Source organism: Salvelinus sp. IW2-2015, linkage group LG20 (genome assembly GCF_002910315.2).
Source record: "Salvelinus sp. IW2-2015 linkage group LG20, ASM291031v2, whole genome shotgun sequence".
Classification (NCBI taxonomy): Eukaryota; Metazoa; Chordata; class Actinopteri; order Salmoniformes; family Salmonidae; genus Salvelinus; species Salvelinus sp. IW2-2015.
Genome location: NC_036860.1, coordinates 49,645,733 through 49,661,289, shown reverse-complemented (window position 1 = coordinate 49,661,289; position 15,557 = coordinate 49,645,733). Strand labels below are relative to the sequence as shown.

Here is a 15,557-nt window from a genome sequence, read left to right as displayed (position 1 = left end):
CTTACCACGCTGCGCATTGGTCCTCTTCTTCCAACCACAACAAGCGTTACACAGTGGAAGTCGGAAGTTTACATACACCTTAGCAAAGTACATTTAAACTCAGTTTGTCACAATTCCTGACATTTAATCCAAGTAAAAATTCCCTGTTTTAGGTCAGTTAGGATCACCACTTTATTTTAAGAATGTGAAATGTAAGGAATAACATTAGAGAATTATTTATTTCAGCTTTTCTTTCTTTCATCACATTCCCAGTGGGTCAGAAGTTTACATACACTCAATTAGTATTTGGTAGCATTGCCTTTAAATTGTTTAACTTGGGTCAAACCTTTTAGGTAGCCTTCCACAAGCTTCACACAATATGTTGGGTGAATTTTGGCCAACATTCCTCCTGACAGCGCTGGTGTAACTGAGTCAGGTTTGTAGGCCTCCTTGCTTGCACATGCTTTTTCAGTTCTGCCCACAAATTTTCTATAGGATTGAGGTCAGGGCTTTGTGATGGCCACTCCAATACTTTGACTTTGTTATCCTGAAGCCATTTTGCCACAACTTTGGAAGTATGCTTGGGGTCATTGTCCATTTGGAAGATCCATTTGCGACCAAGCTTTAACTTCCTAATTGATGTCTTGAGATGTTGCTTCAATATATCCACATAATTGTCCTGCCTCATGATGCCATCTATTTTGTGAAATGCACCTGCAGCAAAGCACCCCCACAACATGATGCTGCCACCCCCGTGCTTCACAGTTGGGATGGTGTTCTTCGGCTTGCAAGTCTCCCCCTTTTTCCTCCAAACATAACGATGGTCATTATGGCCAAACAGTTCTATTTTTGTTTCATCAGACCAGAGGACATTTCTCCAAAAAGTATGATCTTTGTTCCCATGTGCAGTTGCAAACCGTAGTCTGGCTTTTTTATGGTGGTTTTGGAGCAGTGGCTTCTTCCTTGCTGAGTGCGCTTTCAGGGTATGTTGATATAGGACTCGTTTTACTGTGGATATAGATAATTTTGTACCCGTTTCTTCCAGCATCTTCACAAGGTCCTTTGCTGTTGTTCTGGGATTGATTTGCACTTTTCACACAAGTACGTTCATCTCTAGGAGACAGAACGCGTCTCCTTCCTAAGCGGTATGACGGCTGCGTGGTCGCATGGTGTTTATACTTGTATACTATTGTTTGTACAGATGAACGTGGTACCTTCAGGCGTTTGGAAATTGCTCCCAAGGATGAACGAGACTTGTGGAGGTCTACAAAAAAAAATTCTGAGGTCTTGGCTGATTTCTTTTGATTTTCCCATGATGTCAAGCAAAGAGGCAGTGAGTTTGAAGGTAGGCCTTGAAATACATCCACAGGTACATCTCCAATTGACTCAAATGATGTCAATTAGCATATCAGAAGCTTCTAAAGCCATGACATAATTTTCTGGGATTTTCCAAGCTGTTTAAGGCACAGTCAACTTAGTGTACGTAAACTTCTGACCCACTGGAATTGTGAATTATAAGTGAAATAATCTGTCTGTAAACAATTGTTGGAAGAATTACTTGTGTCATGCACAAAGTAGATGTCCTAACCGACTTGCCAAAACTATAGTTTGTTAACAAGAAATTTGTGGAGTGGTTAAAAAACAAATTTTAATGACTCCAACCTACATAAGTTTATGTAAACTTCCGACTTCAACTGTAGCTTTAAATGTTATTTCATAGATGTTATGTATTTATATCAATTCAAAACTGGAATTTTTCCTCAAAACAAAGGTTGTAAAGGTATGCTACACATTTATAGAATAAATCCTACCTAGCTTGATGTTTCTGTGACAAACGGTGAATTAGTTATTGATTTTTACATTTTTAAATGGCTTTTGGCAAATGTCGAATGTCTGAATGTTTGTTGAGTGTCTGTTGAATGTGTGAATATAAAACCAACTTTACCTCGGTCTCTTTTTCATGGCACGTCGATACAAAGTGATTTTCTTAGCAAAATAGGAGAGGATTTTTCGACTATTAGGTGAACGCGGCATGAAGTCGGAAACATTAGGAGTTACCAGTTGTTTTGAATGCGGCGTATGCACACCGAAATAATCGAATATGGATTTTCATTCAGGAAGTCAACTACTAGCTAGCTATAAACAACTAAAATTGCTAAAGAAGCTATTTGCGAGCAAACAGACTAATATTAAGTGATTATTAAAGATTATTCCATTTATTGTTGTGTGCATAGCATAACTAGCTTTCAATTGGTGAAAATGTCCACCTCGTCCTCCCTCGTAAAAAAATAGCTAGCTAACGTTAACTAGATAGACATCAACAGCCTTTTAAAAAAGGCCTTTAAATGCACAGAATTTGATGAGCCTTATTTATTATGTTTTTCTTTCTTGCTTTGAACCAGATTTATATGATCCAGTTAAAAATTGTTGAAGAAGAAGAAGAGGACTACAGGGGTGAAAGTCAACTGCTCCATCATGTAGTGTCCAACAATGATGAAAGACTCCTTGATGAGCTGGTCTCTCAAGAAAAGTACAAGAAGTTTCTCAACTGTAGGAGCGGCTGGGGTATCCCAGGAACACCTTTACGAATGGCAGCATCTAAAGGTCATCTCAGGTTCTACTGCCCCACGGAGTGGAGGTGGACTTTCTAGACGTGAAGGCTCAGACCCCAATCTTCACAGCTGTCTGTGGGAAATACTTGAACTGTGTTTTAGCCCTCCTCAGGGCAGGTGTTAACCCCAGTGGCAGCTTGTAAAACAACTGCTCCCCTGTCTTGACTGCAGCTAGAGAAGGGGATGTTGAGATTCTGAAGCAACTACTTAAACATGGTGCTGAGGTCAACTCCAGGTCCAAAGTCTTGCTGTTTACTTCAAGTGCCAGTGTTTCTAGTGGCCTCCTCTATCTGTCTGCTGTGTATGGACTGCTTTAAAGTATTGCTTCTCTTACGGGGCTGATCCAAATTACAACTGCACAGATGCACAGATTCTTAGAAAAATCAAGCAGCCCAAGACTGTCCTTGAAATGTGCCGCAGACAGGGCTGTGGGGTGGAGTACATCCAACTATTGATTGACTTTGGTGCAAATGTCGACTTCCCAACTCTCATCATAGAGAAATCCACAAAGCAGAATGAGGCTGTGGAGCTCCTGCTGCAAGAAAGAGGTGATGAAGGAGTTATGCTGTTGATAAACCTTAGTATTCTCCAATTGATTTCTGTTAATGTTTTTATTGACATCTAGGGTTATTGTTTTGTTTTTTAATTGCTACTTGACAATACAGTACTGTACTGCTTTACCAACAGAGCAGCATTTGGCTATTTGAATAAACTCTTGAATCTGTGAATTTAAAAATACCTGATTATTACACATTAACTAACTCAAATTCAATTCTCTTTGCTAGGTTGTCCCAAGTCCCTCGTATCACAGTGCCAACTTGCCATCCGAGGATACCTCAGGAAGATCAACAAAATCCAGTCCATTGACCATTTGGAAATGCCATCAAGCATGATAAACTTCTTGCATTACAAATCAGTCCCCAAAACTGCTATATATCTCTGTTGAAAGCATATACTGTCACTATACTTTTGCTACATGAAATATAATGCTTACTTTTTGCAAAACATTTCATAGTGATGTTACACATTTTTGTCCTTTGTTTTAGAGAATATTTGTGTAATATACATCTGTTTGAATTTATGTGCATTTTGAAAGACTGCAATGTACGTATAAAATATAATGTGCTGTAAAAAGTACAGCCATTAAAATGGCTTGAACAAATTTTGCAACAGAACATTTATTTTTATTTTTACACTTTATGTGCATACACCCCTTGAATTTTTTTCACATTTTGTTGTGTAGCAGCCTGAATTTAAAATGAATTTTAGATTTTTGGGGGGGTCACTGGTCTACACACAAAAAATACCCCATAATGTCAAAGTGGAATTCTGTTTTTGAAATGTTTAAAATTAATAAAAAATGAAAGCTGAAATGTCTTGAGTCAAGTATTCAACCCTTTGTTATGGCAAGCATAAATACGTTCAGTAGTAGAAATGTGCTTAACAAATCACATAATAAGTTGCATAGACTTACTCTGTGTGCAATAATAGTGTTTAACATGATTTTTGAATGACTCCCTCATCTCCGTAGCCCTCACACAATTATCTGTAAAATCCCTCAGTCGAGCATTGAATTTCAAACACAGATTCAACCACAAAGACCAGGGAGATTTACCACTGCCTTGCAAAGAAGGGCACCTATTGGTAGATCAGTAAAAAACATAAAACGGTCATTGAAAATCCCTTTGAGCATGGTGAAGTTATTAATTACACTTTGGATGGGGTATCAATACACCCAGTCACTATAAAGATACAGGTGGTCCTTCCTAACTCAGTCGCCGGAGAGGAAGGAAACCTCTCAGGGATTTCACTATGAGGCCATTCACTATGAGAATGGATCAAAAACATTGTAGTTACTCCACAATACTAACCTAACTGACTGAATGTTCTGAATACAAAGTGTTATGTTCGGGCAAATCCAAAACAACACATTACCGAGTGTAACGGATGTGAAATGGCTAGCTAGTTAGCGGGTACGCGCTAGTAGCGTTTCAATCAGTTACGTCACTTGCTCTGAGACTTAAGTAGGGTTTCCCCTTGCTCTGCAAGGGCCGCGGCTTTTGTGGAGCGATGGGTAACGACGCTTCGTGGGCGACTGTTGTTGATGTGTGCAGAAGGTCCCTGGTTCGCGCCCGTGTCGGGGCGAGGGGACGGTCTAAAGTTATACTGTTACACGAGTACCACTCTCCATACTTTCAAGCATAGTGATGGCTGCATCATGTTATAGGTATCTTTGTTATTGTTAAGGACTGGGGAGTTTTTCTGGATAAAAAAAGAAATGGAATGGAACTATGTACAGGAAAAATCCTGGAGGAAAACCTGGTTCAGTCTGCTTTCCACCAGACACTGGGAGATTAATTCACCTTTCAGCAGGACAATAACCTAAAACACAAGGCCAAATATACACCGGAGTTGCTTACTAAGAAGACAGTGAATGTTACTGAGGGGCCAAGCAACAGTTTTGACTTAAATCTACTTGAAAATCTATGGCAAGACCTTAAAATGGTTGTCTAGCAATGATCAACAACCCATTTGACAGAGCTTGAATAATTCTGAAAAGAATAATGGGCAAATGTTGCACAATCCAGGTGTGGAAAGCTCTTAGAGACACCCAGAAAGACTCACAGCTGTAATCGCTGCCAAAGATGCTTCTACAAAGTATTGACTCAGGGGAGTGAATACTTATGTCAATTATTTCATTTTCAATACATTTGCAAACATTTCTAAAAACATGTTTTTAGTTTGTCATTATGGGGTATTGTGTGTAGATGGGTGAGAAACAAATCTATTTGATTCATTTTTAATTCAGGCTGAATAAGTCAAGGTGATCTCATTGGTGGAGTGCACCATGCAAGTAATAATATACATAATTGACATTACATTGATGGTGTAGCTGACGTTCCAGTAGTCTACTAACAATACAATTTCAACTGAGCTATGATAATAGCCATGCAGACCTAACAACGTTTCAAGTGTGTACAGTGAAACGCTTAACTTGCAAACTCTACTCAACAGTGCACTATTCAATGTATATAAAAACACGAGAAATAGGAAATAAGAGAGGAAGCTATATGCAGGGTCTGCCAGTAACAAATGTACAATGTGCAGGCATACTGGAATATTTGAAGTAGGTACTACTTAACTAGAAAATGAAAGATAAATTGACCATCAAATTATTTAATGAATGTCTTGTTGGCGAAATTATCCTAGTTTGAGCATCCGGAGGACAAGAAGAGTGTCCGAGAAGAGTGTCCAAGAAGAGTGTCCGACTCAACTTTTCTGTTTAGTGATTATTTTGTCGTTTATTTTTTACTTTATTTTCACAAAATGTATCAGATATTATTTCTTACAACTGACCCGTTTCTAATTTCTCGTGTTTTTTCTTCTACTGTTTACAATAGACGATAACTAAAAAGAAAGACATACCCCGTCCGCACTACGACTACCAGAATTCAATGCGCATATGAACAAGAGGCTCCAGACTGTTAACGCGACTGAACAAAGTGAATCGGATTTATTGTGTATATTATCCTGGGGTGTAGCAGCCAAACAACAAGGTTGGTTAATTTATATATCTCCCCATCGCCTAAACACGACTTTTATTGGGAAGGTGTTTTGAAAATTTGGCGAACATTTCCCTCGTTGTAATGCTAGCCACCGTTTGACGCTTGCAGGGAATTATTGTATTCTAGGCTAGCTAACTAGTTAGCTAACGTAGCTTATCACCTCTACTGCCAGTGTGTAACAGTTATATTTCCCAACAATGGTAGTTACTGTAGCAAGAAAGTAAAATGTTATTTATTGGCAGTAGCTAGCTAGATTGCTAGCAAGCTAGATTAATACAATCACATCAATTTCGGAATATTAGCTAGGTAGATGATAATTTGCTGGTAGTTTACGTCCTTCAGATTTAGAGGCCACACACAAGCTAACGTTAGGCATTAAGTTAGCTACACATAGCTAAGCTTTGTTGTTGTCCTAACCCGACGACTGCTTGGGTAACAAACGTCATGCTTCTGTTTTCTCGCGTAGTGTGTAGCATAGCATAATAAACAATTAGGCCTACATAGCTAATGGTTTTGTTTCCAAAACAGGTGATGACTTGATAGCTATGCCAAGTTAAAACAGTTTTGGCACGTCCTATTGTTTATTTATCTGCGCATAATGTTGCACCTAGATAATGGACAACTTGCTTTACACTTTTTATGCAGATAGCATGACACTGCTGTTGTGAAAGGTTTGTCAGATCATTAACTATAAACGTGTTATTTCCTCTAATGCGAAGAAAAACATTCCAACATGCTTGATGTAGGCCCACCAGTGTATAAAACAGAATCGAATCATTCTATGCCTAATCCTTCATTTGTCCTACATTTCAGAAAACATGGAAGCAAATGGTTTTGTAGGATGGCTTGGCAGGAGTCTTCTTTGCACCTGATGGTGATGACTGTCATGCTCTCTGTTCATTTCATCTTCCTGTAGATTGTGTTGCCATGGAGCCCTGCGGAGGAAATGAGCCAGCAAGTTATACAAAGCATTTGTCTGCTGGCTGTGAGCAGACAGCCATGGGTGGCCAGGATTCACAGACTGAGGTAAAGCCTCCATCTGACACATTTGATGCTGTGCCCCCAGAGCCTCAGCCATCAGGGAAACTGAAGAGGACTGCCTTAAGATTCTTTGGAGGACGTAAAAGCATTTGTGTTTTGCCCAACTTCTTTGGAGGGAGGAACAAAAATCAGAACAAGTGTGCCTCTAAAAAGGTAGTAAGCAAGAGTAAAACGCATGATGGACTTAGCAAGGCAGGTTGGGAGGACAGTCTGGGAAGTGGATATGTTCCAGCAGGAGATTTTGAGTACCACAGCCAGACTCCTAGCACTTGTTGTAGTGAATTTGGTCACTCTACTGGTGATCAGAAGTCCTTCTCCCTCCCCCGGCAGAAAAAGGGTTTGAGGGGACTTTTTAACAGCATCAGGCGTCATAGAAAGAACAGAAATTGTGATTTAGAAAAAAATGAAATGGTTGCAATGTCTCATGTCTGCAACAAAGGGGTGCCAATTGCCCAGTCTAAGATTGACCAAAATGACACTGAGTGCCTGAACAGTTTGTCTGAATCCAATGTGCCTGTTTCGGCAAATGTCGAAGATTGTTTGACTATTGCGCCTGAATGTATTAATGTTGATGTCATAGTGTCTGAGAACAACATGGTGAAACAAAGAAGTGTGGATTCTCTTGTAGGGGAACTGATGAAAGGCAAGGACATTGTAGCAAAGAATGATAACCCCAAAAAACATGAAGAGACACTCCATGAAACCACTGAACCTGGTTCTCTCCGGAACACCAGCCTAGAGTCTACAGTGAATGTCCAGCTGCCTACTGGCTCATCTCAAATAAGCTTGCTTTATGGTGATGTGGCGTCTCTGAAGAGTTTTGACTCACTCACTGGCTGTGGTGACATAATAGCTGATCAAGATGACGACAGTATTGCAGAGAGCACAGTCTCGGGGGAAAGGAGTCGAAATGCAGGCAAAAGGAGTTCCTGTTATGTTACCTACCAGGGTGGAGGAGAAGAAATGGCCACCCCTGATGAGGTGGCTGGAGACTATCTCCATGACCTCTGGGAAAATGACGCTGCAGAGAACATTTGTTATACAGACAGCCAGGAACCAGACTTTCTAGAACACAGTGAAAGTCCTAGAATGACACCTGAAGAGCCATCTAGCTCCTATAACATGGACATCAGCAACAACAGCAATGGTGATCTTGAAGTTACAGAGACCACCCTTACATCTGCGGATGTCATGACCCCTCAGAGTGACCATCAAGAGTCAGTTCCTAACAGCGATGAGGGTTACTATGACTCTACCACCCCAGGACAAGATGAAGACGGACGTGACAAAGTTGACAAGATCAGGACGGATAGACTACCAAGGGACAGTTACAGTGGCGACGCTCTGTATGAGCTTTTTGAGCCTGATGATAGTCTTATCAGTCCACCTCTTGAAAAATCTAAGCTGCCTGATCCACTTGAGTTTTTAGAAATGCCAGCTCAGTGTAGTGATGTAAATGCTATGTTCACTCCTGAAACGGATCTAATGGAAGAGGACAGGCTGACTTTGATCCAGCAGGACCTTCTCTGTGCGGAGTTGAAAAGCATGTGTAAACTTTCCAAAGAGCATGCTCTGTTCACCAAAGGGAGGATCCACCAAGATAATAGCTTCCAGGAAAGCATTTCTAAGGTCAACACAAAAACTCAAGCCTCTATGAAAGAGGACCAGGTCAACCCAGAGGCTTTGAATAAAAAGGAAAACCGATCGCATGCCATAGAGCAGAGATATTTCAAAGCCTGTAATGGTGGGAATAGTGAGAGAATGTCAGATGCAGCTTTTAGCTCCCTGGCCTCAAAAACATGTCAATCACAAGGAATGTGCCCTGAGCAAAACAAGCCACAGTCCCCCCACTTAAGAGGAAACCATGATATTTCTAAAGAAACAAATAATGACTTGAAGGATGACCAGGCAATTTGCTTCTCCCAAGCCCTAGTGGACTTTACAAAACAGTCACAGTTTTATAGTAATTCAACTGAAAGCATGGGAGGCTCTGAGTCAGGCTCTCCCTTTTCCCAAAACATGCAATCCCTCCCTGCCATTGTCACATTTGATGTCGTGGACATGGATAATGAGGGGGAATATGATCAGCAGATGGATATGGTAATAGGGGAGGAAGACATCACGTCGCCTTACGAAGTGTTTGAAGAAAGCTACCTGCAAAAGGATGCGTTTGCTGAATGTGACTTACAAATGTTTGACCTCTATGAACGGAGTCTCCTCAGTAATACTTGGGGAATTGCCAGCCTGCCACGTCACCTTAGCCTTACACGAGTCCATCAGTCGAGTCCACTGGCTCCTCTGCCGAGTCCTTTGGCCTTAAATAGGAGGAGTAGATCCCTGGACACAGAGAGCTTGGAGTTAGAGATGACTGACATGTATTTAGGGAGTGGGGCAGCGCTAGCGTCATGCCCTAGAACTGAAAGAGTCTCAAAGATGGCGTCCTCACTTCACCGCAAAAATAATGGTCTCATTTCCACTTCAGAAAATGGGGACAATAGAAACATGTTGCAGTCATGGCAACCAGATACTGAGGGGACTGTAACCCACCCAGGAGCAGATGGGAAAAGAAAAGAGCAGACGCACAGTCTCTATCAAACCCAAGACGGACGCGTGGTATCATTCAGTCAGCCAGTCAGTCGAGTCCCAAACTGTAAACCTCAACCGATCTCAGCTAGCAAATTGACTGACAGAATATCCTGTAATTCTATCCCTCAGAATACAGGACCATTGCATAGGCCATCTCATCTTCCTTTGCAATCAGAATCCTGTCGGCCTCAGGCCCCTGGTCGACCTCATGCCCACTATGGGAGATCAGATAAGGCATCAGGTGGTGGGGGTGAGGCCCTTTTTTACACATCGACTGTTGACTCTCATCCTTACAATCAACACAGTAAGATTAGGCCAGTGGGGATCACCCATGGAATGCCTCATCTTTGCTCTGAGTCTGGGAGTCCTGTAAGCCCAGTGGACTATGAGCAGCTGCCAGACTTCACCAGTAAAGGAAGAAAAGCAGTGGAAATGGTGCGCCCTGTTGAATGTAGCAAACACATGTCTGGAGCAAATCCCTAAAAATGGGATGAAACCTCTACAGTTAGCATATAGGCCTGTATCCCACGTTTTCATACTATGTGCCACCAAAAAGACACCATCTAGTACGTTTACATCACCGAAAATAGAATGATTGTCTGTTACCGTTATCACACATTGCAAATGTGCTGTTTTGATTAATAAGCTATTGTATTTCAATGTGACGTACAAGCCTTAGAATTTGTGTTGCAATGGATAAGGAAGCCTGTGCTGTTCTATCGTACTGCGTTATCTTGTGAACAGTCATCAAAATACAGACTCTCCCATGCAATCTTTCATTAAAATGTTCAGGCCTGAGTATACCTTGCATTTGCTCAGCCCAGCGTTAGGCTACACATCACATATTGGTAGCTAAACTACATGGTATTTTCACTCTGTCAAGTTGTAGGTGGCCTTTTAGTCTTTTTTTTAATGACTTTCTTTACAGAAAGCTGTTTACTGCAGTCTGTGCTAGTACACTATTATGATGGTATTAGATTGTGATGCATTTATAAGATTCAGCTTCAACGTGCAGATTTGGATAGCAGGTCAGTTAACCTTTTTTTAGATATCAAATGTAGGGGGAACCGCATCGGTAATGTCTTACATTTTCGTGAAACTGATTTTGTTGGATTTTTATTTTATTTTTAAATAATGGTTACGCTGTATGTTTTATTTTTGGTTGACAGAATCTGATATCTGAAAATAATGCTTTGTTCTTTAGATTTGTATTCTGTAGTACCTCTGCAAGAATTCTAAAAAGTGATGTTAAATTTGTATTCACAACCAATCCATCTGCTGAAAACTGATATAGATTGATTTTTACCCAGGTAATCGTAACTCAACTGTCTGCTGGCAAAGTCTCTGAAATTGTATCATGCTGGTTGGCATTTTGGGATATTGCCCCAGTTACCATTTTTTTTGTCTAGCACTATGAAGAATATAATGCTGCCTTGCACTTAAATCCTCGATACATTTGTTTTGTTTGTAGATAAAAAGACAAAAAACAAGGGGTTGGTTGGGATACTTTTTTATTGCCGATTTTAGTAGATTCATCATAAATGTTCCTTTATTTCTGTGATTATCATACTATTGTAAGACCTTTTCCATATATTATACTCATTGACCAACTCTGCATTTGTTTCTACATCTCAGCACTTTCTTTTCTACACTACATTGTCTGTTTCATCTGTAAGACCTGTCCTAACTACAGTTAGTTTTATGTATTTACTGAGCACATGGCTACATGTTTAACCTTTGTATTTTGAGCATTAATACATCTTGTCATGATTCTTGTCTTTAAAGTGGCAATCTGTAGTTCCAACAATAACGAAGCGGTCAACCCCCACTGATCTGGTAAACAGCTGAGGGATAGGGCAGAAGAAATGTATCCACTTTCAAACTCATGAACAGACCTAATATGTATCAATGATGATATCAAAATTATAGTTTTAATCATGTTTTTAGGCTGTACAGTGTTAGTTGACTTTTTGCAACTTTAATTACAAACAAAGGAGTAAGACATTTTGTGTTCTGATTTCGGTATGGCAGTTACAGTAAGCTCATGAGGCATCTTGACGTTTTATTCTTCAAGAACATTAATTAAAGTCTACAAATGTATGTAACTGCTGCAGATTGCCCCTTTTTAAGTTAGATTTTTCCTATGTTATTGTTTTCTGTCAGCTGTTACAACTGAATTTGTTGTGGTAAGCTATCTGTGACAATTTCATGCCCAAAGATGTGTTTTCCCATGTTGACACAACCAATTATGGGAGATTTAGTATGTGTTTTTGCTCTCACTGGCATTGACAAAGGGCACATCTGTAATTGTATCAATTCACTTTTTCAACAATAAGGAATAGGCTGTATATGTATATCAATTTCTTGATTTGTCACGTACACGCCGAAGCAGCTGGTATGAATGAAAGCAAATGTTCACATTTCTATGCCTACATGTAGCATATACAGTGGGGTCTGAAATTATTGACACCCTTGATAAAGTTGAGCAAAAATTACTATAAAATAATTAAAATACAATGTTAAAAATTGGGAATTGGGAAACTAATACAATCGCTCAGAGAAAGAGATTTTGTCTAACAAGATGGGTCAAATTTTTGATACCCCTGTTTTCAATACCTCACCTTGTGAGGTTAACGGCACTGAGCGTTTTTTGTAAAATGTTTTGAGTTCGAGAACACATTGGGAGGTATCTTAGACCATTCCACCATACACAATAGTTCCAGATCCTTGATATACATTGCTCTTATGGACTGCCCTTTTCAAACCACAGGTTTTCAATCGCTTTCAAGTCCGGAGACTGAAATGGCCATTGCAAAATGTTGATTTTGTGGCCAATGAACAATTTCTTTGTGATTAAAAAAAAAAAAAACATGATTGGGGTTATTGTCTTGCTGGAGAATCCACGTGTTGCCAAGTTTTAGCCTCTTGGCAGAAGCAACCAGGTTTTTGGCTAAAATATCCAGGTATTGGGTAAAGTTATTGATGCTGTTGACCTTAACAAGTGCCCCAGGACCAGTGGAGGAAAAATAGCCCCATAACATCAAAGATCCACCACCATATTTTACAGTGGGCATGTTTTTTTTCTTCTGCTCATGCATTCTCATTTCGATACCAAACCCACCACTTGTGTGCATGGCCAAGGAGCTCTATTTTCATATCATCCAACAAATGTAAGCGCCTGGAGTTTGCTAAACGGCTTTGGCACTTGGATTGGAACTGACGCTTTCGTCACATGATAATAGCGCTCTTTGGCCACACACACACCAGTGATGGGTTTGGCGTCAATTGAGAAGTAAGGCCTATATATCTGTAGATCTAGAGACACTACCCTCTGCTGGACAAATAACTTTACAACAGCAAATGAGACCTCAACAATCCAGGAGCATACAATCCTGTACCTTTTGATGGCGCTAGCAGCCAATAATGGTTGATGTTTCGGTTGGCGCTTGCTAATGCTGAAATAGAAGAACATCAATGTCAGTTTGCAGTCTCATCTGTTGTGAGCAAGCCTCCAAATTCCTCCCCATTTGCTGTACAACCATTGACTCTCGGCTACCCACTGGGCACACCATGTAATTTCAACATGGACATTATTTTAATTGGTTGAGATGTTGATCAGTGAGATTTCAACCTTTATTCACCCACTCAAGACAGCCAGAAGTTTTTTGAATTCCCAATGTTATCACTATGCTTTCAACCAGATTTTTGGTTTTTATCTAAATGTGTTATCACTGCACTTTCAACCATTTAAAAGCACAAAAAGTTCAAATGGGAATTCAATGTCAGATATTTTGTATTTATTATACAACTTAATGTGTTATCACTGTGCTTTATCTAATAGCACAACCCAATGAGCTGGATTGCAGTTGAGATTACATTAAAGTACATAGTGCAAGTGATCAATGCTGTTTGAGATTCTGTGCAGATTATTATAGCAATTGATCTGTGGTTTAGATGGAGACGTGAATCCAACATATTAATTATTATATTGAAGATGAAATGTGAAATCAACTGAAACCCTAGGCCTATATGTATTGTCTATTTTTAGTTGAACCCTAGGTTGAATTGAAACAATACAATAGCTGTGGATGACTTTGCAAATGCTATATATGGGCCTAATAGTATCATTGATGATATGACATAAGGTATGGTTACATTTTATTTTTACTCTTAAACCTAGTTAACCTACCCTTTGGAATTACTTCAATAGCAACAGTGAATCTATTTAGTTATTAGATCTCTCAATGATCATTCTGAAGATAGCCCAGTGGTAGTAGTCAGTGATAAATACATAAGTTAAGCAGCGTTGGGCATGTTTAAAACCCTGGATGGGAGGCTGAATGGATAGCTGTAGATGGAAATACTCTCCAGTAGGTGGTGCTGCACAGATTCTTTTCTTTCTGATGGTGGCTATACCGTTGAAGATCTGACATTGTCTTGAAGGTACAAATTCAACAAGGTTTGTCTGTTGAAAATTGATTACCATGAGATAATCCTGTGGTTGAAGTTTCACCCTCAAAACAAAAGTTGACGTTAATGAATTTTTCAAATCCAATGTATTTTCCACTTAGATTGCACATCGCCATACTTTGTCAAATTACGTTGAAACAGCGTTGATTCAACCAGTCTGTGCCCAGTAGGTATTGTGTTATCTGGATTTGCAGTGAGAGGGAACAGACTGAGTACCATGGCATAATAGTTTGAAGCCTACTTCACAAATAGTATATTAGAGTCAGTGTGGTAGTGTTGACAAAACACCTGGAACTACAAGATAAGTCGGTGTGTTGCCACTGGGAAAATACTTAGAAATGCATCAAATTAAATCTCACACCCTGACCACAATTCAGTAGGCTACACCATAAAGCTTGTGTATGATTACCTTACAGTTATTCATCTTTGTGTATTTATGTGTGACTGTCTTTTGTGTCCAAACCATGAGAAGAGCTATTTTCCTGAGTTATGTAATTCCTTGTGCTCCCTGAACTGTAAACACATTGAGATGATGGGAAATGCTACTCTTGAGGTTGCCTGGCCGTCATCCAAGACCTTTTGCGGCCAACTACTGTGCTCAACCACGCAGTCTCCAGAGGAGTTGCGACACAGGAAACTGGAACTATTCTTGTTTTTGCTCCTGATTTAGATGTGTGTATAGGCCTATGTGGATATATAGAGAGAGACTGAAAGCTCTATGTGATGTTAATTTAATAGAACACATTTGAACATTAACAAGTGAACGAAATACAAATGTGAACTGGACTGTGAGACTATTTGAGGTGTACGTGGGCCAAGGCTGGGTCACTGCAGCGCAGTGCATCCACTACAAAAGCTGTAGTAGAAGTATGTAGATTTCCCACTGCAGTGGTTTAGCCCCACTCTAATGCTGCAGTCTCCCTGGTTTTAGATTTCACTGGATTTCTACAGTACCCCTCCACCCCACCCCCCTACCCCACCTCCTTTTTCCGTTGCACAGTATCATGTGAAAGCTTATTCTAACAGCATATTCTATCATCATGGGAGAGTAAAAATAGCAAGTTCTTCTCACTAATGATTTTTGTTTCCTTTTTAAACAGTGACACATTTTTTTACTTCTGAGCTGTCGTTGTCACTGAGCCTCAGTGAAGTGAATGTATCAGGTTCCAGATAATGAGATTCTCTTGTTTGAAAGGTACAGGCACATTGTCATCTGAGGGCAGCGGAGACTCCTCTGATTCTAATATGAAACGTTTTCTATCCTCAGATGAGCCGCAAAGACAGACAGCAGCCTAGCATTGAG

General features: G+C 40.0%; 1 protein-coding gene and 1 pseudogene across 2 annotated transcripts; both read left to right on the top strand.

The window, feature by feature from the left end:
* Positions 1-2,378: 2,378 nt before the first annotated feature.
* Positions 2,379-3,537, top strand: LOC111979994 (ankyrin repeat and SOCS box protein 12-like; annotated as a pseudogene).
* A 2,505-nt stretch (positions 3,538-6,042) lies between these two features.
* Positions 6,043-13,683, top strand: amer1 (APC membrane recruitment protein 1). Of its 2 annotated transcripts, none has more exons than XM_024011691.2 (2): positions 6,043-6,148; positions 7,074-13,683. In XM_024011691.2, the coding sequence occupies exons 1-2, from the start codon at positions 6,055-6,057 to the stop codon at positions 10,265-10,267; spliced, it is 3,288 nt and encodes a 1,095-aa protein (XP_023867459.1). In that variant the 5' UTR covers positions 6,043-6,054; the 3' UTR covers positions 10,268-13,683. The 2 variants fall into 2 exon arrangements, with proteins under 2 accessions (XP_023867459.1, XP_023867460.1); XM_024011692.2 differs by having other exon boundaries at positions 6,060-6,148; positions 6,971-13,683.
* Positions 13,684-15,557: the final 1,874 nt, after the last annotated feature.

What these genes read in the sequence shown, in the direction of transcription:
- amer1 (XM_024011691.2), top strand. Translation starts at nt 6,055, where the DNA reads ATGAACAAGAGGCTCCAGACTGTTAACGCGACTGAACAAAGTGAATCG. An exon ending in TGTAGCAGCCAAACAACAAG is followed by an intron (nt 6,149 to 7,073) that starts GTTGGTTAATTT and finishes ATCTTCCTGTAG; the next exon opens with ATTGTGTTGCCATGGAGCCC.